Genomic DNA, 24,572 nt, shown 5'->3' on the forward strand with positions numbered 1-24,572 from the left:
AGGGAAAAAAAGAATTTGATCCCCTGCTGATTTTGTACGTTTGCCCACTGACAAAGAAATTATCAGTCTATAATTTTAATTGTAGGTTTATTTGAACAGTGAGAGACAGAATAACAACAAAAAAATCCAGAAAAACGCATGTCAAAAATGTTAGAAATTGATTTGCATTTTAATGAGGGAAATAAGTATTTGACTCCCTCTCAATCAGAAAGATTTCTGGCTCCCAGGTGTATTTTATACAGGTAACGAGCTGAGATTAGGAGCACACTTTTAAAGGGAGTGCTCCTAACCTCAGCTTGTTACCTGTATAAAAGACACCTGTCTACAGAAGCAATCAATCAATCAATCAGATTCCAAACTCTCCACCATGGCCAAGAATAAAGAGCTCTCCAAGGATGTCAGGGACAAGATTGTAGACCTACACAAGGCTGGAATGGGCTACAAGACCATTGCCAAGCAGCTTGGTGAGAAGGTGACAACAGTTGGTGCGATTATTCGCAAATGGAAGAAACACAAAAAAACTGGTAATCTCCCTCAGCCTGGGGCTCCATGCAAGATCTCACCTCGTGGAGTTACAATGATCATGAGGACGGTGAGGAATCAGCCCAGAACTACACGGGAGGATCTTGTCAATGATCTCAAGGCAGCTGGGACCATAGTCACCAAGAAAGCAATTGGTAACACACTACGCCGTGAAGGACTGAAATCCTGCAGTGCCCGCAAGGTCCCCCTGCTCAAGAAAGCACATATACACGCCCGTCTGAAGTTTGCCAATGAACATCTGAATAATTCAGAGGACAACTGGGTGAAAGTGTTGTGGTCAGATGAGACCAAAATGGAGCTCTTTGGTATCAACTCAACTTGCCGTGTTTAGAGGTGGAGGAATGCTGCCTATGACCCCAATAACACCATCCCCACCGTCAAACATGGAGGTGGAAACATTATGCTTTGGGGGTGTTTTTCTGCTAAGGGGACAGGACAACTTCACCGCATCAAAGGGACGATGGACGGGGCCATGTACCGTCAAATCTTGGGTGAGAACCTCCTTCCCTCAGCCAGGGCATTGAAAATGGGTCATGGATGGGTATTCCAGCATGACAATGACCCAAATCACACGGCCAAGGCAACAAAGGAGTGGCTCAAGAAGAAGCACATTAAGGTCCTGGAGTGGCGTAGCCAGTCTCCAGACCTTAATCCCATAGAAAATCTGTGGAGGGAGCTGAAGGTTCGAGTTGCCAAACGTCAGCCTCGAAACCTTAATGACTTGGAGAAGATCTGCGAAGAGGAGTGGGACAAAATCCCTCCTAAGATGTGTGCAAACCTGGTGGCCAACTACAAGAAACGTCTGACCTCTATGATTGCCAACAAGGGTTTTGCCACCAAGTACTAAGTCATGTTTTGCAGAGGGGTCAAATACTTATTTCCCTCATTAAAATGCAAATCAATTTATAACATTTTTGACATGCGTTTTTATGGATTTTTTTGTTGTTAGTCTGTCTCTCACTGTTCAAATAAACCTACCATTGAAATTATAGACTCATCATTTCTTTGTCAGTGGGCAAACGTACAAAATCAGCAGGGGATCAAATACTTTTTTCCCTCTGTACCTAGATACATAGAGACCCACAGAGATAACTGGATAACCCTTGGAGACAGAGATACATGAAGATACATACAGACCCATAGAGACCCACAGAAATGCAGAGACAGAGACCCAGATAGACCCATAGACTAAAGTAAACTACCTGATGATGGACCCTTGTGTTGCACCCGAAATGTGATTTATTGTTTTATTCTACCTACGTGACTTTACCAAAATAACCAAAGAGTATGGATTCCTGCAGTCACGAAAGCTTCAAATCAAGATTAAACTATGTTTTATTTGTACCAGGTGTAAGGTCCCACTGAGCAGCTGTATAGCTCTTTTTCAGAAGCGACCTGGCCATCAACACTCAATGTTAACAGCTCAATCAAGTTGCTGATATCGTCAGTACCATGCTGGCATTTATAGCAGCACCCAAATACTCAGATGATAAATACTCTCCCTACTCGTCATCCAATCTATATTGCAAAGATTATTATTCTGTGTGTGCTGTGTATACACTTTGTGGTATACTGTGTGTCTTGTACTGACTATGTACTGAAACATAATCCACAAAATATTTTTTGGGTGAAGTCGCGTGAATGTAAATGTGGTGCCATTAAACCCACCACCACCCGACACACCCAATTAGTAAGGAGGTTTGTCACGTAAACAGAACGTGCCAATTCGTTACTAGTTACAGCACTAGTGCATAGTGGTGTAGTGTGCAGTGGTGTAGTGTACATTGGTGTAATGTATAGTGGTGTAGTGTACAGTAGTGTAGTGTATATTGGTGTATAGTGGTGTAGTGTATAGTGTAGTGATGGTGTATAGTGGTGCAATGTAGAGTGGTGTAGTGTACAGTGGTGCAGTGTACAGTGGTTTAGTGTTTAGTGGATTGTAGTGTATAGTGTAGTGATGGTGTATAGTGGTGCAGTGTAGAGTGGTAGTGGTGTGGTGTACAGTGGTGCAGTGTACAGTGTATAGTGGTGTAGTGTTGTATATGCTGGGTATTGAAAATTTGATGAAAAATTATGTTAATTGATGTAATTATGCACATAAGATAATCATATTAATTTATGCGAATGTGTGCAATTATGTTAATGTGAGCCGTTATGATAATTAAGCCCCGCCTCACTGACAAGGGTAGTATTATCAATCGGGATCACACAATTAATTGTATGAAGTTACGCAGGTGTGCTGTAAGTATGCTAGATTAAGCTCGGCTTCGTTGCCCAGGTTCGTATTATCGATCAGTATAATGCAATTATTCTCGCTTTAACATTTATTGATTATGTATTAGTGTTTTTATGTCAGGTCTCCAAATTCAAATCTCACCGCAGAATACAGTTCTTAATATTAAGATGATTATGTATGAACTCAGGAAAGAAACACTCAAACACTTCTGCGTTAAGCAATTTTAATTTCTACAAAACCTTAACACTCTAATATGCGATACACTCCAGCGCTGTCCTACCAGACAGTCTCGTCCCTTCACCTGATGAAGGCCGCTTGTGTTGTGGCCGAAACGTCGTGAGAATATTATTGTGTTATTTTATTTTATCAATTTATTATTTTATTCTCATTCTACGTGACTTTACCGAAAGAACCAAAGAAGATGAATCATTGCAGTCACGAAAGCTTTAAATCGAAATGATTACTTCGTCAGAGTAATACGAGCATATACGGCGAATAGGAACCAAAAGTTCTTAAAAATGTATGCAGCGATTTTCATACGAAGGCAATAAAAAATTATTATATCCCAAAGGCAAAGTATACGTCAATAGATTCATCGGCAAGATTATAATTAACGAGATGTCATGGAATAAGGGTGTGCGGCAGTACGCCTGCCTACGGGAGATTCTTATCTTTGGCTAAGCTTTAATTAATTCGTTGACAAGATGACATAAAAAACAGATTTAACATGATATTCTCTCTGTGAGCGTATAGAATCGTGACGAAGGTTTCAAAATGTTGAATCTATTGGTTATTTATGCAATTGGAGGTAACATCACATAAACAAAACAAGAAGAAGAAAAAATTAATGTACTTATAACCGACGTGTTCTTATCACTCGATGAGCCGCGATGCCTTCACGGCCAGCTGATGATTCATGCACTTTATAATTAGTCTTAGCGTGTGGGTGTGTTGGGTTGTCTCTGGTAAATTCTTGTGAGCAGACGCTGGGAGCGTCGTGGGTTTGTGAATGTGGGGGAGGGGTATACGAACGACGGCTGGTTCCCTCTATCGCTCGGCGTCTGACGTTGGCTGACGGCTCTCTACCGCTGGATGATGAGCTGCGTCAGCAAGATGCTTGTCCTTGAAGATGCTCGATCACGCTTGCCGCTGGTCCGCTGGCAGCAGCAGGCTCCTTCCACTGCTGTAGTAGCTGCGCCGCACGCGCCCTCTCCTTGAAGGTGCTCGAATGCGCTCGCCGCTGGTCCGCTGACACTTTTGCTCATGGGCGGCTGGTCAGGCTCTTTCACCTGCTGGATGAGCCGAGTCGGCACAACGCTTGTCCGCTGGCAGCTGGCACCCTTGCTTGGCCCTCTCCGCCCTTTCTCGAGGTGGATGGCTTGTCGTCGCTCGTCACTCTTTCTCTCGGGCAGCAGATCCTGCTGGGAGCTGGCACTCGATGTAGAATACAACTTTTAGCGATACTTCATCTTTCAGCTCTGAACTCACACTCGGTGACACATCGCTACTCTGAAAGCCTCGCCATCCTCGGTTGATTGCGGGGCCCACCCCTGAGCCTGCCGCTTGCAGTACTCTTCTGTCGCTCGCCGTTGGTCCGTTATCGAGCTGAATTGTGTGTCGTGTTGCTGTTTATATCCGAAAAATCTCCCCTCTGCGCGTCTCTTGCGAAAAAAAAAACAGATGCTTACTCCGTTGCTCTCTCACAAAGGACCGGATTCCTTTGATCTCTCTCTGTCTAGTGGGGAGGGGGGGGGTACGTGTGTATGTGTCATTTATTAAGCCATCTGTGTCTCTCCCCAAGCCATCTTTTCATCCGTGGAACACATGCCTTCACGGCAATAAACAGTCATTTCCTTCGCTCTCCCGTGCTGCGGGAAGACAAAGACGGTCGGGAGGCTCCCTTCCTATGGAACACAGTTTATCTTGGTTGTGTAAGCTTGACCCGTCTCGCCTCATCTCCTCTGGACAACCCTCGGTTTGACACCACAATTATCATCTTGGCTCACGTTTCCAAAGATTTGTGATTTCATTAGATGTTACCTCCGGTATTTCAAGGGTTTTATTAACTTTTACTCCCCGTCTGAATCCAGGGATCCGTGCTGTTATGCTTGAGTTATTATTTATTTTATTTTTGATCTCCTGAGTTTAAGAGGTAAGTTTCTTGACTGTTGGAATTCATATTCCTTGTTTTTTGTAAGGTCATGTAACGGCAAGATGTAATGTGATTTAAGGTGAGTAACGTTAGTGTTAATATGGTATTATTATTTTGGTTTATGTTTCCCGAGATTATTCCTATAATGTGAACATATTCTTGTTGTTGAGTTTTTCTTGGACTTCCTGTTAATTTAAAATAACCAAATCCTGTCTGTCCGGTTTTCGCCGCCCTATAAGTTGCGAGGCTTTGAGGAATTCCCCCCCCCCCCCCTTTCTCTTTTGTTTTGGGTTTTATTACTTTATGAATTACCCTTTCCGTTGGTCTGTTGGGTGTGAGGGGAGGGGGCTGTATCACCCCCCTTTTGCCCCGGAGTTTATTATTTAATGGCATTTTACGACCTCCAGCTGCTTGAGGGAGGTAGTGGGTTTGAGGGTGTTTATTTATCGATTATTAATTTTAAAAAAATGTATCACTAAAATCATCAATTTTGGAAAAAGGCCTATATATCCAACAGTAGTGTATAGTGTACAGTGGTGCAGTGTACAGTGGTGTAGTTTACAGTGGTGTAGTGTAGAGTGGATTGTAGTGTATAGTGTAGTATACTAGTACAGCACACCAGTGTGTTGGAGAACAAATCCACACAACATTTACAATCTGAGCACCGTGACATTTCACCAGTAATTGCAACGACCGGAAAACATCAGGCGACAGCCAGATTTGGAGAAATCCTCCTCTTTCATTCCCTAAATGAAGAGAGGATAAGATGTGATGGCGTCACTTGTGAGGTTTAACGACACCACATTTACGTCTACGCGATCTAATCCGAAGAAAAAAAACCTCTTATGATTGATATTGGTCGCGAAAGCCCTACTCACTACTATGTGTTCATCTGAAAAATAAGTTAATAGCACAGTGGGCCTTTTGCCTGGTTAAAATTGAAACGTAGTTTAGTTTCATTTTTTAACTCTCCTACACTTTGCAGTCCTATCGCGTTTGTTGTTGGTGTAATGTGCCGAATATCTGTTGAAAAATAAGAGCTTCATAGCTCATCAGGTTTATCCAGCATAGGTAAATATCCATAAGAGGTTTTTTTGGGGTTAGATCCCGTAAATATATAAAACCTCTTATGGATATTAGTCCCGAATGCCTATGTAAGTAAATATATTACGATTCTGTACGTAACGTGTGATACACTCTCTATACTCTGCTGGACCATCTGTGGCAAAGAGCTTTATAGCTCATAAGACTGTTCCTACTCCTCTCCAATATAAATAACAGAGGTTACTGATCATTATCATCATCACCATCGTTATCATCATCACCAACATCTTCTTTGGTTCTTTCGGTAAAGTCACATAGATCATGAACACCTAACCATTGAACTCAAACACGTACACCAAGCGCTCAAGGCGAATGGATATTATGACTAAACAATCCACAAAGCCATCACCCCAACCGTGAGGAAGGAGCCATCTGAGGATCCAATCAAAACCATCACCCTGCCATACATAGCAGGGGTTACCAAAAATATTTCTAAAATCATGAACAAACGTAAGATCCAGGTCCGATTTTACACAGTGCATAAAATTCGTGATCTTATCCCATCTGTGAAGGACAGGATTCTTGACATGCAATATCCCGGCGTCTACAAACTAAGCTGTATCTGCGGCAGCAGTTACATTTGGGAAACTAAGCGACATGTCTCGGACTGTGTTCGTGAATATAAGGCAGATCTGAAACAGTAGGACCAATATACTTCTGCCGTGGCTGATCATTATTTTAATGCGGCTGGCTCACACGAAATTGATTTCTCTAAGACGATGGTACTTTGCAAGCGTACTGGCTATCAACAAAGATTCATTCGCGAAGCCATCCATATATACAGACACAATTTCAACCAAGATGACAGTTTTAAATCATTGGAAAGATGTTATCAACCATTTTGGGTCATGACTTGACTTGTGTTTTCTTGTCAATCAACCTCCACCGTCAGCAGTGTGGTGTGTGGTGCGGGGTGCGGTGATTTATTGGCGGCCCTTTGCTGCATTGGCATTGCTGCTGCATTGGCATTGCTGCTGCATTGGCATTGCTGCTGCATTGGCATTGTTGCTGCATTGGCATTGTTGCTGCATTGGCATTGTTGTTGCATTGGCATTGTTGCTGCATTGGCATTGTTGTTGCATTGGCATTGTTGCTGCATTGGCATTGTTGCTGCATTGGCATTGTTGCTGCATTGGCATTGCTGCTGCATTGGCATTGTTGCTACATTGGCATTGCTGTCAGATCACCAGCATCATCACCAGCACCATCATCACCAGCACCAGCACCATCATCACTAGCATCATCACCAGCACCATCATCACCAGCACCATTATCACTAGCACCATCAGCACCAGCACCATCATCACTAGCACCAGCACCATCATCACCATCATCACTAGCACCAGCACCATCATCACTAGTACCAGCACCATCATCACCAGCACCATCATCATCACCATCACTAGCACCAGCACCATCACCATCATCACCAGCACCATCACCGTCATCACCAGCACCATCATCACCACCACCATCATTATTGTTGATATCATCATCAACACGACCATTACCACCATCACCACCATCATTGTTGTTATCATCACCATAATCCTTACCCAAAAATGGCTCTGGCCCATCTTCCTCGCTGGCTTACGGCTCTAAGACCATCACCACCATCACCACCATCCTTGGCTGGTTCCGTGACAATTTCGGAGCGTCCGTGCCATCCGTCCCTGTCACTGCGTTGGGTGGAGATTGCAGCAGCAGCAGTGGCCTGGCCATCTGCTAAAACAGATAACCATGAACATGTTTTTTTGTTCATAAATGTTCCAGTTGGGGTGAGGTCAGAGAGTTCAGAATATGTATACGCTCACCCACTCAACTCACCCACACATTCACAACAACCGCCATTCGGCACTAAGTGGCACACCCACACACTCATCCGCACACTCACCCGTACACTCACACACTCATTCACTCAGCCACCCACTCACTCAGCCACCTCTCACACTCACTCGGCCGCACACTCACTGAGCCGCACACCTACGATTAGCACGGTTGGCTATGTACGGTGCCAAAGAACTTCAACATACATAATCTACTATATACTACTATGCACTATACACTACAATGCACTATACACTACAATGCACTACACCGTAGCTACTGACGCTCACTCACCGTATGCCAACGTCTCCTGTCCACTCCTCCTCCCACTCCCTGTGGAGTGGAGTTCCGAGGCTCGTGATGAGTCACTCCCCTGCTGAGGAAGGGGGGGAACGAACGCAGTGACGGAATCTTCAGGATCATTGTGTAGACTGCGAGGTGGAGGAATCCAAAGAGCTATAAAGCTCTTTGTTCACAGATAGGCCGGGGTGAGAACGTTATGTACGTAGCTAGTCAGAGGTGTGTGGGTCAGTGGGTGGGTGGATGAATAAGTGGGTGAGTGGGTGGATAAATAGGTGAATTGGTGGGTGGGTGAATGAGTGGGTGGGTGAATGAGTGGGTGGGTAGGTGAATGGCTGGGTGGGTGAATGAGTGAGTGGGTGTACGTTGAACCGTGCATAGCCAACCGAGCTAAATCAGAGGTGTGAGGGGGAAGGACAAACTACAAACATAACAAGCGGCAGTTCTAAAGAAACGAGTTTCAATCTGTATTGAAAAGTGCACAGTACACTTTATGCACTGGGGGAGACAAAGGCGGCCGGGCGGGCGTGGTGCTGGCCACTTACCCCCTTTGTGTGTGCCACAAGTGGCGGCCTTCATAGGCACGGCTATTCACTAACAGCACTTTCCCCTGCAGTCTGTTGGAGTCTTTACATGGGAGTCTTTGTTTTTTTTGTATGTGTGCATCTGTGTGTATCTGTATGTATGTGTATCTGTGGGTGTATTTATGTGTATGTATCTCTGTATGTGTACATGTATTTGTGTATGTATCTCTGTGTGTATCTCTATGTCTGTGCATATTTGTGTATGTATCTCTGTGTGTATCTCTGTATCTGTGTGTATCTCTCTGTATCTGTGCATCTCTGTATGTACCTCACTGTATCCGTATCTCCGTGTATCTGTGTATTTGTATGTATCTCTGTGTATGTCTTTGTATGGGCGGTGGCCATTCCACCCCTGATGCTGCTGTAACTCGCTACCCAGTAACAGCTTGTTAAGAGGCTTGCATGAGGTGGGGGATGTTTGTCCTTTGTGAACACAGCGTGAAGGGGAAATCCTGGTGGGGGTAGTCACGAGTTTGGTTTCACTACCAACAAGAGACACCATTGTGTGATGTGGGGAACTTCAGAAAGTGATGCCTCTTGTTTGTAAGGGACAGCGGTAGTGTAGCAGTTACGTATGTGTGTGTACGGTGTGTACGTACGAATGTATAAAAATAATTTTAACCGTTCAGATAGTTACCGCCTTAGTGCTGCGCGGAAGCGAATAATCAAATAATACATTGTTGAAATGCATGCCAATAAAGGGCAGCGCACTTCAATAGGGATTACCGTTGGTACGGCTATTTTAATACACACAATAAACAGGAAGGACAAGATCAAAAGGCTCACATACTGCACATGCATAATGTACGTTGACTCAGTAATCCCCTCCCCCCCACTTTGCGCAAGAGCACAGAAGCATGGTCACCACATCTATGCCTCTATATAAGGAACGAAACAGGAGGACTTCTCCACAAATCTGGCTGTTGCCTGATGAAGCTGGTTGTAATTACTGGCGAAACGTCGTACTCAGATTGTAAACGTTGTGGCTTGGCTCTCCAACACAACGAGTGTGCTGTACTAGTGACGAATTGCCATGTTCTGTTCATGTGACAACCCTTACTAGCTGGCTGTGTCGGGTGGTGACGGGTTTTAATTTCACGTTAAAATATTTACGCGATCTAATAAAAAAAAACCTCTTATGGATATTGGTCGCGAAAGCCTACGTGTTAAACTGACTAACCTCTATGTGGTGTGTACGGCAAAATAACTCCCTACCTCCTCGTTTGTGATGGACGGTAACGCTGTGGTGAGCAGTGTCGGGGGGGGGGGGGGAGGGCCAATTTGGATTGGCCATTCCCCGCATGGCTTTTGTAGCCACCACATCGGCCAAATGGAGACTCTGGACGGGTGCGAGTGGCTGGTAACACCTCCACCTTCAAATAAATTACCACGATACCACGGAAAATATATCAAATGAAGCTTGTGCCGGAGGCCCCGAGGGGACAGGCGTCTATGACGTCTCCTGGCCAAACCCCATTTGGCGGAGCCAGGAGATTGAATCCTTACCCTCGGGGTTCCTCCAGAAGCAGCAAAAAGCCACTGCGGGTGGCCATGTGGAATGTTCCAATGCTCACTGCAGAGGAAAGGCTGCCACTCTTCTGTCAGGAGCTGGACCGGTACCGCCTGGATCTATGTGCTATTCAGGAGGTCCGGTGGACCGACTCTGGCTCCTGCCACCATGAAGGGTGGATAGTCCTCTACTCGGGGCAGGAGACTGCCAAACAACAGGGAGTGGCTCTTCTTCTGAACAAAATAATGAAGGGGGCATGGGAGCGTGGCGGTGAGGTGTGGGAAGCTGTAAGTCCCAGGCTACTTTGGGCTCACCTTCCCATCAACCACAGGCGAGGAGTTGTTGCTCGTGGTTACTTATGTCCCCAGAACAGGGATGCAGGCAAGGCCTGCATCCCTGTTCAGGTATTCTGGCAAATTCCCCGAAGATGCTGGATGAAATTACCAGCGAAACGTCATATTCAAATTCTAAATGTTGTGGATTCACTCCTCAAACGCACCGGTGGGCTGAAGAAATAACTAATTGGTGTTTTGTTAACGTGACACATTTTTTACTGATTGGTGGAGGGTTGCGATACATTTATAATGACGCAATATAACCCAAAACCCTTTATTATGAATAATGCTGGTCGCGAAAACCTACGTGTTAAACTGACCTTGATGATGCCTGCTGCTGCTTTATATTTGGCGAGATGTTAACTACCTCGCCCGGTGTGCAGGCGGTCGTGGGTTCGATCCCGCACCCTAACGATGCCTGCTGTTGCTGTATATTTGGATTCTGCGTTTCTCTCTCCCCATGGTTGCGTGGATTTTTCTCAGGATCCTCCCCTCCACATTTAGAATGAACATAACGTGTTTAAAATGCGTCTGCTGCGAAAAATTTCGACATAAGCCAAATATTCTAAATGTGTAATGTTGCTTATTCTAAATGTGGAGGGGAAAAATCTATGCGACCACCACGGGAAGAGATGCAGACTCTAAATATACAGCAGCCGTCAGGATCAGGGATCGAACCCACGACCTTCCTGTATACCAGGCGAGGTAGTTATCATCTTGCAAGGTCAGGATCGAACCCACAACCTCCTGTATACCAGGGGAGGTAGATATCTGCTAGCCACCATGGCACCCATCATCATCATTCCTCCTCCGTTTGAATTCACATTGCTTATCACTTTCACGCATGTGGTGCTGATGGTGAAGGTTGTACCAACCGTTAAAGCTCTGCAATTGTCATCATCGTCATCTTCATCATCTTCGTCATCATGTTCATCACTCCTCCTTCGTTTGAATTCACGTTGCATCTCCTCATCCTCCTCCTCCTCATCATCAGACTCCTCCTCTTCAAGACAGTCCGTCTCCTGAAGGAAAACGCGGAACGAATTCATGACGTGTCTGTGTATGTTGAAGATCTTTGGTGCATGTACGTAGCCAACCGTGCTAACCGCAGGTGTGTGGATGAGTGTGTGGGTGAGTGGCTGAGTGACTAGGTGGATGAATAGGTGGGTGAGCGTGTGAGAAGGTGGGTGAGTGGGTGAGTGGTTAGGTGGGTGAGTGAATGTATGTCTTGAACTTCTTTGGCACCATACTTAGTCAAACGTGCTAACCGGAGGTGGAGGGGGTAATAACAACAAACTAACCACAACAACAGTTCTAGATAAATTAGTTTGTCAGTCCTAGATGATGATTTAAAAGTGCAGCATAGCTCCCCAGTGGTTTCCTAATATCGGATGGGAAGAGCGTTCCAGACGGTAACATCATTAACATCACCGCCACCACCACCACCATCACCACCACCACCACTATCATGTATGTACAATTAACTTCTTTGGCACCGTATATAGCCAACCGCAAAAATGAGGTGTGGGGAAAGGACAACAAGCGAAACACAAAGCAGTTCTAACGAAATGAGTTGTAAATTTAGTTTAGTGGTGTAGTGTATAGCAGTGTAGTGTATATACTGTACATCACTACTATACATGATACGCAACACTACTATACACTGCACACACACACACACTACAGTCTGCATGAACCACGCATTGCTCGTGGTATAAAATGGTTCGTCCGTCCCCCCCCACCCGATAATGTGGAACAGCTCCAACCCCGAGCTATGTGACGCCGCCTTTAATGTTTGCACTGGTTAAAAAATATTTTTTAAAATGAGCGATCCGTTAATTTGGCAATTCCGATTCGAAAAGGCGGAGATGGGCGAGAGAGCGTGGGAGGGGAAGCCACGACCACACCAACTACAACCGCCATTCGCCACCAAGTGGCGGTGACATCACCACGGCGCCTGTGCCAGGCTAGGTGCACGTTAAGGCCATGTGAAGTGTTGAACGCCCGCTGGTACGAGATCACGGGACAGACCCTGCAGGTGCCATGGGTTGTACTGCTGCGTCAAGCTCGGTGCAGGAGGAAGTGGTCACGGGACAGACCCTGCAGGTGCCATGGGTCAACTAAGATGCATCACCTGTGTTCCCTGCTGTGCCAACTTTGCTGTGTTTAAGCCACCCGGCGCTCCGCTCGTTGTCGTGAGGGAAGTCACACAAAAAACAAAGATCCCCCGTATAGCCTGAACAGACTGTCGCGGCAAGTGCTGTTAATGAGTCGCAGTGCCTATGATGGCCGGCAATGCGCCACACAAGGGGGTGGGTGGCCACCACTAAGCCCGACCGCCTTTGTCTCCCTAGTGGCGATGTTTACTACACACCACTGCACCAGGTACTCATTTGAGGCTGAGTCGACCTGAGGGGAGGCCCAGGAACCGGTTCAGATAATCGCTATCACTGGTGTTGGTGACCTTGAGCAGGAATTGAACTCGAGTCGCCAGGATCGTGGCATTAACCACTGCACCACCGCTCCCTACACACTCACACACACCTCACTCACTCACACTGACATCGTCGGGGACGGCGGATGCGAGATTTCCTGAGCCCATTCCGTTCTCTGGAAAAGAAAGTTACCAATCAAGAAAACAAAAATCACAATCCAGTTTGGTGGTCGTCCTTCAGTTGGCGTGAGCACCGAACCGAGATAGAAGCCAGCAACAATAGCTTAATTTACCGCATAGAGACCATATACCCATATGGAGACTCTTAGATACCCATATAGAGACTCATATAGATACAGAGACACATAGAGACTGATAGTGGTGGTGGTATTGATCATGGTGGTATTGATCATGGTGATAGTCGTGATGGTAGTGAAAGTGGCAGTGGTGATGGTCTTAGTGGTGGTGATAGTGGACGTGATGATAGTTGTGATGGTAGTGCCAGTGATGGTGGCGATAGTTGTGATAGTGGTGATGGTAGTAAGTGGTGGTGGTACTGATTGTGGTGATAGTAGTGATGATGGTGGTGATAGTAGTGATGGTACCATGCACTCGGGAACCATCCAGCGCCTCCACGTAGATGATGAACATGCAGGGGTGGGACTTGAGGTCGACGCCGCGCTCACGGAATTTCATTGTCCCCGCGGCTTCCCACGTGTGCTTGTCTTTTACACACACACGCAGTGGACGTGGTGACGGTGGTGATAGCAGCAGTGATGGCGGCGGTGATGGCGGCAGTGATGTTGGTGATGGCGGCAGTGATGTTGGTGGTGATGGTGGCGGTGATGGTGGTGGTGAAATCCGCCAGGTCAGGAAACACAACGCGGTGGATAGATGTTGACTACTTTGCCTGGTATGCAGGAAGTCGTGGGTTCGATCCCAGACCCTGCGAGATTTTAACTCCATCGCCTGGTGTGCAGGACGTAGGTTCGTTCCTGGACCCTGCGAGATGTTAACTACCTCACCTGGTGTGCAAGACGTCGTGAATTCAATCCCAGACCCTACGAGATGTTAATTCCCTCGCCTGGTGTGCAAGAGGTCGTGAATTCAATCCCGGACCCTACGAGATGTTAATTCCCTCGCCTGGTGTGCAAGAGGTCGTGGATTCAATTCCAGACCCTGCGAGATGTTAACTACCTTGCCTAGTATGCAAGAGGTTGTGGATTCAATCCCGGACCCTACGAGATGTTAATTCCCTCGCCTGGTATGCAGGAGGTTGTGGATTCAATCCCGGACCCTGCGAGATGTTAATTCCCTCGCCTGCTATGCAGCACGTCATGGGTTTGATCCCGTGGCTCTGCCGATGCCTGCAGTTATATATTTGGAGTCTGCGTCTCTCTCTCTCCCCGTGGATTTTTCTCCGAGTCCTCCAGTTTGTTTCCCCTCCACATTTTGAGAATCGACGCCACTACGCGTTTATTTGGTTGCTGCTATGAATTTCCACATTGAGTTATAATTTGTGATTCGCCAGGTGGTCGCTTCTGAAAAAGAGCTACACAACTCAGTGGGTCCTTACACCTGGTAAAATGATAATAGTTTAACAGCAGGTCTGCTATCCGGCATTTTACCGTCCGGAATGAACGGTACACGTGTGTATGTATGTTTAACTTCTTTGGCACCAAATCAGAGGTGTGTGGGTGTGTGGATAAGTGGGCCAGTGTGTGGGAAAGTGTGTGGGTGAATGGGTGGTTGAGTGGGTGAATAGGTGGAAGAGTGTGTGGGAAAGGTTCTGGCATAGATTATTCAACCTCGCCTTGCTAGGCACGCTGAGGAGAGGCTTGCGGAGACTCAATGTGGTTTCAGGAAAGGGCGGTCCTGCACAGATGCCATATTTTCTGTCCGTCTGCTACAGCAGAGGTGTAGGGAATTCCAACAAGACCTACATCTCTGCTTTATTGACCTGATCAAGGCTTATGATACCATCAGTAGGCCAGGGCGCCGGGTTGTTCTTCGTGCTTTCGGAGTCCCTGACCCTCTGCTCACGCTCATTAAGGACCTTTATGATGGTGAGCGGGCCCAGGTAAAACTATGTGGCCGGGAGTCAGAGCCATTCCCTCTACACCTTGGGGTGTGACAGGGATGTCCTCTGGCTCCCACATGATTTAACATCTATTTTGACCACGTAGTTCGTGAAGCCTTCATTAGCTGTACCGGAGGAATTTCCATTTGGTACAGATATAATGGGAGGCTGATTGATGCACGGGTGCGGTCTAGGGATGGCTCCCTATTGCTCAACCACGTTATGTATGCCGATGATCTGGTAATTGCTGCTCACTCAGAGGAGGAGTTGGAGGCGCTGCTGCTGAACCTGGAGCATGCTACCAAGAGGTGGGGCCTTACCATCAGCCCCACCACAACTAAGCACCTGCCTGGGTATTTTGTACCATTGGACACTCCACCCCCACAACTCTCAATTGGTGATAGGGCAGTTGTGGAGAAGTGGAGAGTTTCCCATACCTGGGCAGTGTGCTCATGACCGGCTCCAGTTTAACAGCAGTTGTCTCACTCCGAATTAGTCGAGCGGCAATATCTTTTCATCGGTTGCGTAACGCTGTGTGGAAGCTACCTGGTCTGTCGCTCCACACGAAGCTTCGGGTCTACTCAGCCACGGTCATTCCGTCCCTTCTCTTTGCTTGTGAAATGTGGCCGGTTAAAAACATTTAGGCTGGCCTGCCTACGATCCATCCTGGGTTTAAACTGGCTGGATTGTGTGAGGAGCTCACAAATCCTTGAAAGATGTGGACAAAGTCCCATCGGTGAGCTCCTCCGGCAGGCAAGGCTGCGTTGGCTGGGTTATGTAGCCCGCATGCCCAGCCACCACATTCCTAAACAGCTTTTGTTCGACCGGATCGAGGGGGCTAAACGGGCACGGCACAGGCTAGAGAAGAGATGGAGTGATGTGGTACAGAAGGACGTGGAGCTGAGTGGACTTGCCGATGACTGGTACCAGCAGTGTCAAGATCGGCCTCTGTGGAGGAGGCTCGTGAAGGACGCTACTGGGCAGTTGGAGGCAGTCGCCCTCCAACAACAACGGAGGGCGGGAGGAGCGACGCTCACAACAACGAGCGGAGCGCCGGGTGGCTAAAGCATAGCAGGTTGGCACAGTAGGGGGCACAGATAGTGCATTAGCCAGTCGTCACAGTCAGTCGACCCGTGGCACCTGGGTCTGCCCCGTGACCTCCTGCCATCGGACGTTCGACACTTCACGTGGCCTCAAGGTGCACATTGCCTGGCACGAGCATCGTGGTGACGTCACCGCCACCTAGTGGGGAATGGCGATGGTGTTGTTGTGTGTACGATGATGTATGTGGAACTTCTTTCGGACCGTATGTCGCAAACCGTGCAATTCGGAGATGCATAGTGTCGTGTAGTAGTGTATAGTGTAGTATAGCTGTGTGGTGTGGTGTATAGTAGTGTAGTGTATAGCAGTGTAGGGTAGTCTATAGTGTAGTGTTTAGTGTAGTATAATTGTGTGGTGTATGGTGTGGTGTATAGTAGTGTAGTGTGTAGCAGTGTAGGGTAGTCTATAGTGTAGTGTATAGTAGTGTATAGTGTAGTATAGTTGTGTGGTGTATAGTAGTGTAGTGTATAGCAGTGTAGGGTAGTCTATAGTGTAATGTATTGTAGTGTATAGTGTAGTATAGTTGTGTGGTGTATGGTGTGGTGTATAGTAGTGTAGTGTGTAGCAGTGTAGGGTAGTCTATAGTGTAGTGTATAGTGTAGTATAGTTGCGTGGTGTATGGTGTGGTTTATAGTAGTGTAGTGTGTAGCAGTGTAGGGTAGTCTATAGTGTAGTGTATAGTAGTGTATAGTGTAGTATAGTTGTGTGATGTATGGTGTGGTGTATAGTAGTGTAGTGTATAGCAGTGTAGGGTAGTCTATAGTGTAGTGTATAGTAGTGTATAGTGTAGTATAGTTGTGTGTTGTATGGTGTGGTGTATAGTAGTGTAGTGTATAGCAGTGTAGGGTAGTCTATAGTGTAGTGTATAGTGTAGTATAGTTGTGTGGTGTATGGTGTGGTGTATAGTAGTGTAGTGTGTAGCAGTGTAGGGTAGTCTATAGTGTAGTGTATAGTGTAGTATAGTTGTGTGGTGTATGGTGTGGTGTATAGTAGTGTAGTGTATAGCAGTGTAGGGTAGTCTATAGTGTAGTGTATAGTAGTGTATAGTGTAGTATAGTTGTGTGGTGTATGGTGTGGTGTATTGTAGTGTCGTGTATAGCAATGTAGGGTAGTCTATAGTGTAGTGTAACTATGTTTAACTTTTGATTTAAAGCTTTCGTGACTGCAGTAATTCATATTCTTAGTTCTTTCGGTAAAGTCACGTTGAAGGGAAACAATAAAATAGATTATTATAGTTATATATTTTATTATTTTATTGTTTCCCTTCAACGTGGCTTTACCGAAAGAACTAAGAATATGTTTAACTTCTTTGGCACCACCGTACGTAGCCAACCGAGCTAATTCGGAAGCGGCGGGGGCTGAGGACAACAAATCACAAGCACAACAACAGCGGCAGTTCTAAAGGAATTAATTTGTCAGCGTCTAGATAAAGGAGCGCGCCGGGGGAAGATTTTGCCACAATCTCTTTACCCCCTTCCCCCTCTTCTCCCATGAATGAGGGAGACTCATTGGAATGTATCTTTTCCGTGGGAGCCATCGACTCTCGTCAGAGGGATACACGGGAAGACGCTCAAACTGTCCGTGACGAAGGGCTTCAGATCGTCCTCGTTTGCCAGAGCCACTCTGATCGCTACCTGCAGTCACAAACAACACACACACAGAGACACACACAGAGACACGCACACAGAGAGACACACAGAGACACACACGCACACAGAGAGACACGCACACAGAGACACAGACGCACACAGATACATACACGCACACAGACACATGAAAAAAGATCCCCCGTATAGCTTTAACAGATTGTTGGGGCACGTGCTGTTAGCGAGCACCTATGAAGGCCGGCACGGCACACGAGGGGTGGGTGGCCAGCACCACGCCCGGTACTCATTTGAGGCCGAATCGACCTAGGAGAGACCCAGGACCAGTTCAGATAATCGTCACTGTTGTTCACCGTGAGCGGAAATCGAACCCGGATCACCAGGTTTATAGCGCAGTGCGCTATCCACTCCACTACCGTTCCCCACACACAGACACACACACACCACACACACGGCCCTGGCGTAAATTGAGTACAGTAGTGGTGTGTAGTGTATAGTGCTGTATTGTATAGTGGTGGTGTATAGTGATGTAGTGTATAGTGGTGCAGTATATAGTGGTGCATAGCAGTGTAATGTTATAGTAGTGTGTTGTATAGTAGTGTGGTGTATAGTAGCGGTATTGTGTATAGTATTGTAGTTTATAGTAGTGTAAAGTAGTGTAGTGGTGTGTATCGTAACGTACTGTATAGTAGTATATAGTATAGTAATGTATAGAGTAGTGTATTAAGTAGTGTATAGTGTAGTATATAGTATAGCAGTGTATACAGTAGTGTATGTACGTTGAACTTCTTTGGTACCGTACGTAGCCAACCATGCTAAACGGAGGTGCCAATTAAAACAATAATAATCCGAGTTTCTGTGAACGCCCTGAATAACCCACTCTCACCTCCAGTTCGTCCTGGATGTGCGGTTTGGCTTTGAGTGCGGCCCAGTGGTCTCTGTTTTGGTCATGGGTTAAACACGCAACACACACGCAACACACACACATTTACAATTGTCACTGCATAGATGTTTGTGGTTGTTCAAGTCCACTTGGTTGAGCTGCTATCATTGCGTGTGATGGCCAGGTCGCTTCTAATTAAGAGTTACACAGTCGCTCAGAAGTACATTACACCTGGTAACAATAAAAGTTTAGTTTAGTCTATGCGTCTCTATGTGTCTCTATTTGCCACTATGTATCTCTATGCATTTCTATTGGTCCCATGCGATGATGATGATGATATCAGTCACCTGGTTGAGCTGCTATCATTGCGTGGTGATGCCCAAGTACACTTATAGCAGCTCAGTCGTGTGGGGGGTCTTGCACATGGATAAAACATTTGAAAACAACTTTCTATCGGTTTTAGTTTCAGTGCAGCGCTAGTCAAACAGCCGCTTGAGTTGGGAAGGGGAGAGACCGTCATAGAGCGAGAGGAGAGAGGTGGAGGAGTGATGAGAGAGCGAGAGAAGAGTGAGAGGAGGAGGAGAGGGAGGAGAATGAGAGGGGAGAAAGAGAGGTGAGAAAGTGAGAGGAGAGTGAGAGAGGAGAGAGACAGTGAGGAGACGGTGAGGGAGGAGTGAGAGAGAGTGAGGAGAGAGGAGAGTGAGGGGGGAGAGAGAGTGAGAGAGGGGAGAGTGAGAGAGGGAGGAGAGAGAGTGAGGAGACGGTGAGGGAGGCGAGAGGGAGGAGTGAGAGAGAGAGAAGAGTAAGAGAGGGAGGAGAGTGAAAGGAGAGGTCTCGAGTAGAGAGGAAGGAGAGAGAGGAGAGGTCTCAAGTCCCCACCCCCCAGGGGTTATCCGGCATCACCTGCTGGCGAGGCCGTACTGCAGCTTGACCTTGCAGATGACGGCGCCGCTCACGATGAAGAGTCGCGTCTCGGGGCTGGGGAAGGAGAACGGCTGCAACGGCATCCCTACACACACCGCGTAGCCTGTAACAGACGATCTAGTGGGGGGGGAAATGGCTGTTAGTAGCGAATAGCCGCGCCTACAAAGGCCGGCACTGTGGCACGCACAGAGAGGGTGGCTGGCCAGCATCACATACACGGAGATACACACAGACACAACAACAACCGCCATTCGCCACTAAGTGGCGGTGACGTCACCACCACGCTTGTGCCAGGCTATGTGCACGTCGAGGCCACGTGAAGTGTCGAACGCCTGCTGGCAGGAGGTCACGGGGCAGACCCAGGTGCCACGGGTCAACTGACTGAGATGACTGGCTGATGCACCACCTGTGCCCCCTACTGTGCTAACTTGCTGTGCTTTAGCCACCCGGCGCTCCGCTCGTTGTTGTGAGCGTCGCTCCTCCGCCCTCCGTTGTTGTTGGAGGACGACTGCCTCCAACTGCCCAGTAGCGTCCTTCACGAGCCTCCTCCACTGAGGCCGATCTTGACACTGCTGGTACCAGTCATCGGCAAGTCCACTCAGCTCCACATCCTCCTGTACCACATCACTCCATCTCTTCTCTAGCCCGTGCCGCGCCCGTTTAGCCCCCTCAAGCCGGCAGAAGAAAAGGTGTTTAGGCATGCGGTGGCTGGGCATGCGGGCTACATGACCCAGCCAATGCAGCCTTGCCTGCCGGAGCTCACCGATGGGGCTTTGTCCAGATCTATCAAGGATGTGTGAGCTCCTCACACAATAAGCCTGGTTAAACCCAGGATGGATCGTAAGCAGGCCATCCTAAATGTTTCTAACCGGTGAAGATGTTCCATTAGGGGTTCTACGTTTCACAAGCATAGAAAAGGGAGGGAATGACTGGCCAAGAAGACCTGAAGCTTCGTGCAGAGCGATAGATCAGGTAGCTTCCACACAGCGTTACACAACCGATGAAAAGATAACGCCGCTCGACTTATTCGGAGACCTATGCTGTCAAACCGAAGCCGGTCATGAACACACTGCCCAGGTATGGGAAACTCTCCACTCTCTCCACAACTGCCCTATCACACACAGACACACATACAGAGATACATACACACAGATTCACAGGCAGAGATGTATACATACACACATACAAAGACCAAGATTCCCCCTATAGCCTGAACAGACTGTTAGGGCAAGTGTTGTTAGCGGGCACCTATGAAGGCCGGAACGGCACACGAGGGGGTGGGTGGCCAGCACCACACCCGGCCGCCTTTGTCTCCCCAGTGGCGATGTTTACTACACACCACTGCACGAGGTAATTCATTTGAGGCCTAGTTGACCTAGGGGAGGCCCAGGACCCGGTTCGGATAATTGTCACCGTTCCTAACGCAGCAAAGCGCGAATCGCTACCCCACCGCTCCCCGCCCTACACACACCCTACTCTGTGAAGAGAGTGAGAGAGACAATGGGTGAGAGGAGTCCTCGACTCACGACACCACATTAACAAGAGTTGGCTAGGAGATGTTATCTCCCTCGCCTGGTGCGCAGGAGGTCGTGCGTTCGATCACTGGACCCTGAAATATGTTATCTCCCTCGCTTGGTATGCAGGTCAATGGTTTGATCCTGATCCTACTCTTTGGTTCTATTGGGTAAAGTCACGTAGGTGAAAATAAAATAACAAAAAATCACGACGTTTCGGCCACAACACAAGCGGCCCTCATCAGGTGAAGGGACGAGACTGTCTGGAGGACAGCGCTGGAGTGGAAGAAGCCACGCTTAGATCACGACCTTTAAGCTTGTGATCGCGGCTTAAAGGTCGTGATCTGAGAGTGGCTTCTTCCACTCCAGCGCTGTCCTCCAGACAGTCTCGTCCCTTCACCTGATGAAGGCCACTTGTGTTGTGGCCGAAACGTCGTGATTTTTTGTTATTTTATTTTCACCTACGTGACTTTACCCAATAGAACCAAAGAGTATGGATCCTAGAAGTCACGAAAGATTTAAATCTAGGATCCTGATCCTGTCGATGGCTGTTATATATTCGAGTTTGCATGTCTTCTCTCTCCATGGTCGCGTGGCTTTTTCTCCGGGCGATCCGTTCTATCCCCTCCACGTTTGGAATCGACATCAACACGCGCCTAGAGTATTTGGCTGCTGCTATAAATGTCCACGTGATGATGATGATATCAGCCACTTCATTGAGCTACCATCATGCGATGGGCAGGTCGCTTCTGAGCTGCACAGTTCAGTGGAGCCTTACCTGGTAAAATAAAAATACCTTACTCATTACTATAGGACTGCTTTTTGTGTTTTAATTTGTTGTCCTTTCCCAGTACCTCCGATTAGCACGGTTGGTTACTATGTACGATGCGAAACAAGTTAAACATACATACACCCACCCACACACCGTTCAACATACATACCAACATCCACCCGCCTAACTTACCCACCTACTCACTCACTCACCTATTCACCCACCCTCCTCTGATTAGCAGGGTTGGCTATGTACGGTGCCAAAGAAGTTCAACAAACATACAAACATCCACCCACCCAACTTACCCAACTACTCACCTACTCACTCACCTACTCACCCACCTACTCACCCACCTACTCACCCACCTACTCACCCACCTACTCACGCACCTACTCACCCACCTACTCACCCACCTACTCACCCACCTACAATGAGCACGATTGGCTACGTAGTTCAACAGACAGAATGAAAACCAAAACTGCTCTAGAGGAGTTGTACACCCCTAGCTGCCACTGCTATTCAGTAGCCTAAAATATGGCTCTAGGGTTTGGTATTATAATTTATTTATGTAGTTTATGTAAAAAATTCGGTCACAGTCCCTATGATCACTGTTACATTGCATTTATGGCTTTTATTTTGGTGATTTCGAAAACGTTTTTTTTGGTTTGGCCATGTATTTGTTTATTGTAGTACGGAGTTAGACTGATGGCCTTAATCTTAGTTGTCTTGTGGTTGTTGTTGTTGTTTGACTTGCATCCCACTGGGATTTTTGCACACAGCGTTGGTGTACGGTGCTATTTCAGGAATATTTTGATGTTTTTTTCCTGGATTTTCTGTCTGCACAGTCACACATAATCACTTTAGGATCTTTTCTTGTTCGTGTTTTTAGTTTGTTGCGGTTGCACCCGATTCAAGAGCCGAACGGCTCACAGGGGCTATACCAAAATAAATGAAAAACTAAATAGGCGGATAGACGGCACGTGACGGACTGGGCGATACGCCCTTCCTTGAAACGACGGCACTGCCAAGTTACCCCGGACGCGGTCGCGTTCAGCCCGTGAGAAAATTCCCGAATGCCGAGAGGTCGCTTCCAATGTCCGCTTCGTTTCGTCCGCTGTCCGCAGGCCACGCTGCCGGTCTACTCGCAAGGCTGCGGCAGCCGCCAATACAGATCCAAAGGCGGTTTCTGCTGCAAGCTCTGTCCTGCAGGTAACCAGATGGACGGCGGGGGGGGGGGTAGTCCTGACATGTTCTCTCAACCTATTTTATATTCTACCAGCAGTAACTAATTTCACGAGCAGTAACTAATTGGAACGTTTTGTTCACGTGACAAAAACCCCTGACTAAATTGGCTGTGTGTCTGGCGACGGCGGTGGCGACGGCTGGCTGGCTAGCTCGCTTAACGACCACACGCAACATTTACATGAAATGTATGAACAAATAAGAATAGGTTTTATCCTTTCTGGCAATAAAACAGGAGGTGTTAAGATGCTCAAACAACAAATTGAAACCTTTTCATTTTTCGCGGATAATGTTATTGGCTCTACAAAAGCCTTTTCAATTAATTACCCGAAAATAAATACCTAAATAAGCTATTAAATATACGTGAAAATTATCTCACCACTTTGCCTCTCATAAATGTGCCTCTCGTCGATGTGTCTCCGTCTCCCATCACTTTCTCTCTTATCACCACTTCATTTTATCACTCGAAATATCACGATGCACACGCTCGCCCCAACGGGCACAAGGGTTAAAAACGCAACCGTTAAGTAACGTGCATTCCCATTTTCTGCTTTCTCTAACCCCCCTCCTCCTCCTCCTTCCCATCTCCCCAGGCAGGTTCCTGGAAGAAGAATGCCACTCGCAAGGAAGCGCGTCCTTCTGCGATGCTTGTCCTGGCGGTTTCTACACGGCCATCGAGAACTACTCCGAAAAATGCTTCAAATGCAAGCCGTGCGAATTAGGTGATTCACCACAACCATTCCTTCCGCCGAAACCGAGCCTTGTTGCTATTATGTAAGGAGCACCAACGGTGGCCAAGAGATGCTAACTACCTCGCCTGGTATGCAGGAGGGCATGGATTCGATCCCGGACCCTGCGAAATGTCATCTTCCTCGCCTGGTATGCAGGTCGTGGATTCGTTCCAGGGTCCTGCGAGATGTTGCCCCTTGGCTAGTATGCAGGAGGTCGCGAGTTCAACCCCAACCCTGACGCCTGCTGCTGTACATTTGGAGTTTTTCAATGTCTTTATCTGGATTTTTCTCCGGGACCTCCGGTTTTTCCCCTCAACGTTTAGAATCAACGCGACGCGTGTAAGATGAAGGTAGTTGTACAGTCAACCCTTCTGCATCGCGACTTTCCTCATCGAGGTTCAGATATATCGCGGGGTCGGCATAAGGAATTAAATGGGAAGTTTTTGGGCCAGCAGACAACACACCAAAAGTCTCGTAACTCATAACTGCATAAAATATATGTACAGTACTGTATAATATTAATGTATTTTTATCTTTAATATACCGTAAATAAACACACGCAAAGGCTCACAGCGCCCGCCACCCCCCGAACCCCCCCGGCAGGAGGTGCTCGCTTCGCTCGCGAACGGGAACAAAACATTTTACGCGTTTTTTTCCCAGATCGCGAGGGGCCTGCGCCCCTAACCCCCGCGGCAT

At 47.3% G+C, this 24,572-nt stretch overlaps 2 protein-coding genes across 17 annotated transcripts in view; one reads left to right on the top strand and one right to left on the bottom strand.

Moving 5' to 3' along the window:
* The window catches only part of LOC116956967 (tumor necrosis factor receptor superfamily member 6-like), an 80,176-nt gene that overhangs the window by 39,616 nt on the left and 15,988 nt on the right, over positions 1-24,572 (top strand). For both annotated transcript variants that reach the window (XM_032978867.2, XM_032978868.2), the window contains exons 2-3: positions 23,028-23,112; positions 23,739-23,867. In XM_032978867.2, coding sequence (XP_032834758.2) covers positions 23,028-23,112; positions 23,739-23,867 — 214 coding nt within the window. The remainder of the gene's footprint in view (positions 1-23,027; positions 23,113-23,738; positions 23,868-24,572) is intronic.
* MAJIN (membrane anchored junction protein) overlaps positions 1-24,572 on the bottom strand; it is a 50,354-nt gene that overhangs the window by 2,728 nt on the left and 23,054 nt on the right. For 5 of the 15 annotated variants that reach the window (XM_076054777.1, XM_076054778.1, XM_076054776.1 and 2 more), the window contains 9 exons: positions 19,597-19,702; positions 18,697-18,748; positions 17,765-17,840; positions 13,631-13,750; positions 13,149-13,201; positions 11,467-11,613; positions 8,157-8,238; positions 7,592-7,760; positions 2,986-4,213 (listed from right to left, as the gene is read on the bottom strand). In XM_076054777.1, the coding sequence (XP_075910892.1) occupies positions 3,862-4,213; positions 7,592-7,760; positions 8,157-8,238; positions 11,467-11,613; positions 13,149-13,201; positions 13,631-13,750; positions 17,765-17,840; positions 18,697-18,748; positions 19,597-19,700 (1,155 nt within the window). In that variant the 5' untranslated portion in view covers positions 19,701-19,702 and the 3' untranslated portion in view covers positions 2,986-3,861. Of the gene's footprint in view, positions 1-2,985; positions 4,214-7,591; positions 7,761-8,156; positions 8,239-11,466; positions 11,614-13,148; positions 13,202-13,630; positions 13,751-17,764; positions 17,841-18,696; positions 18,749-19,596; positions 19,735-22,936; positions 23,087-24,572 lie in introns of those variants that run through there. The other 10 variants (XM_076054771.1, XM_076054772.1, XM_076054770.1 and 7 more) reach the window with 7 other exon arrangements.

The sequence above is a fragment of the Petromyzon marinus genome, chromosome 68 (assembly GCF_048934315.1).
Source record: "Petromyzon marinus isolate PM22_M1 ecotype Great Lakes invasive population chromosome 68, UKy_Petmar_22M1.pri1.0, whole genome shotgun sequence".
Taxonomy (NCBI): Eukaryota; Metazoa; Chordata; class Hyperoartia; order Petromyzontiformes; family Petromyzontidae; genus Petromyzon; species Petromyzon marinus.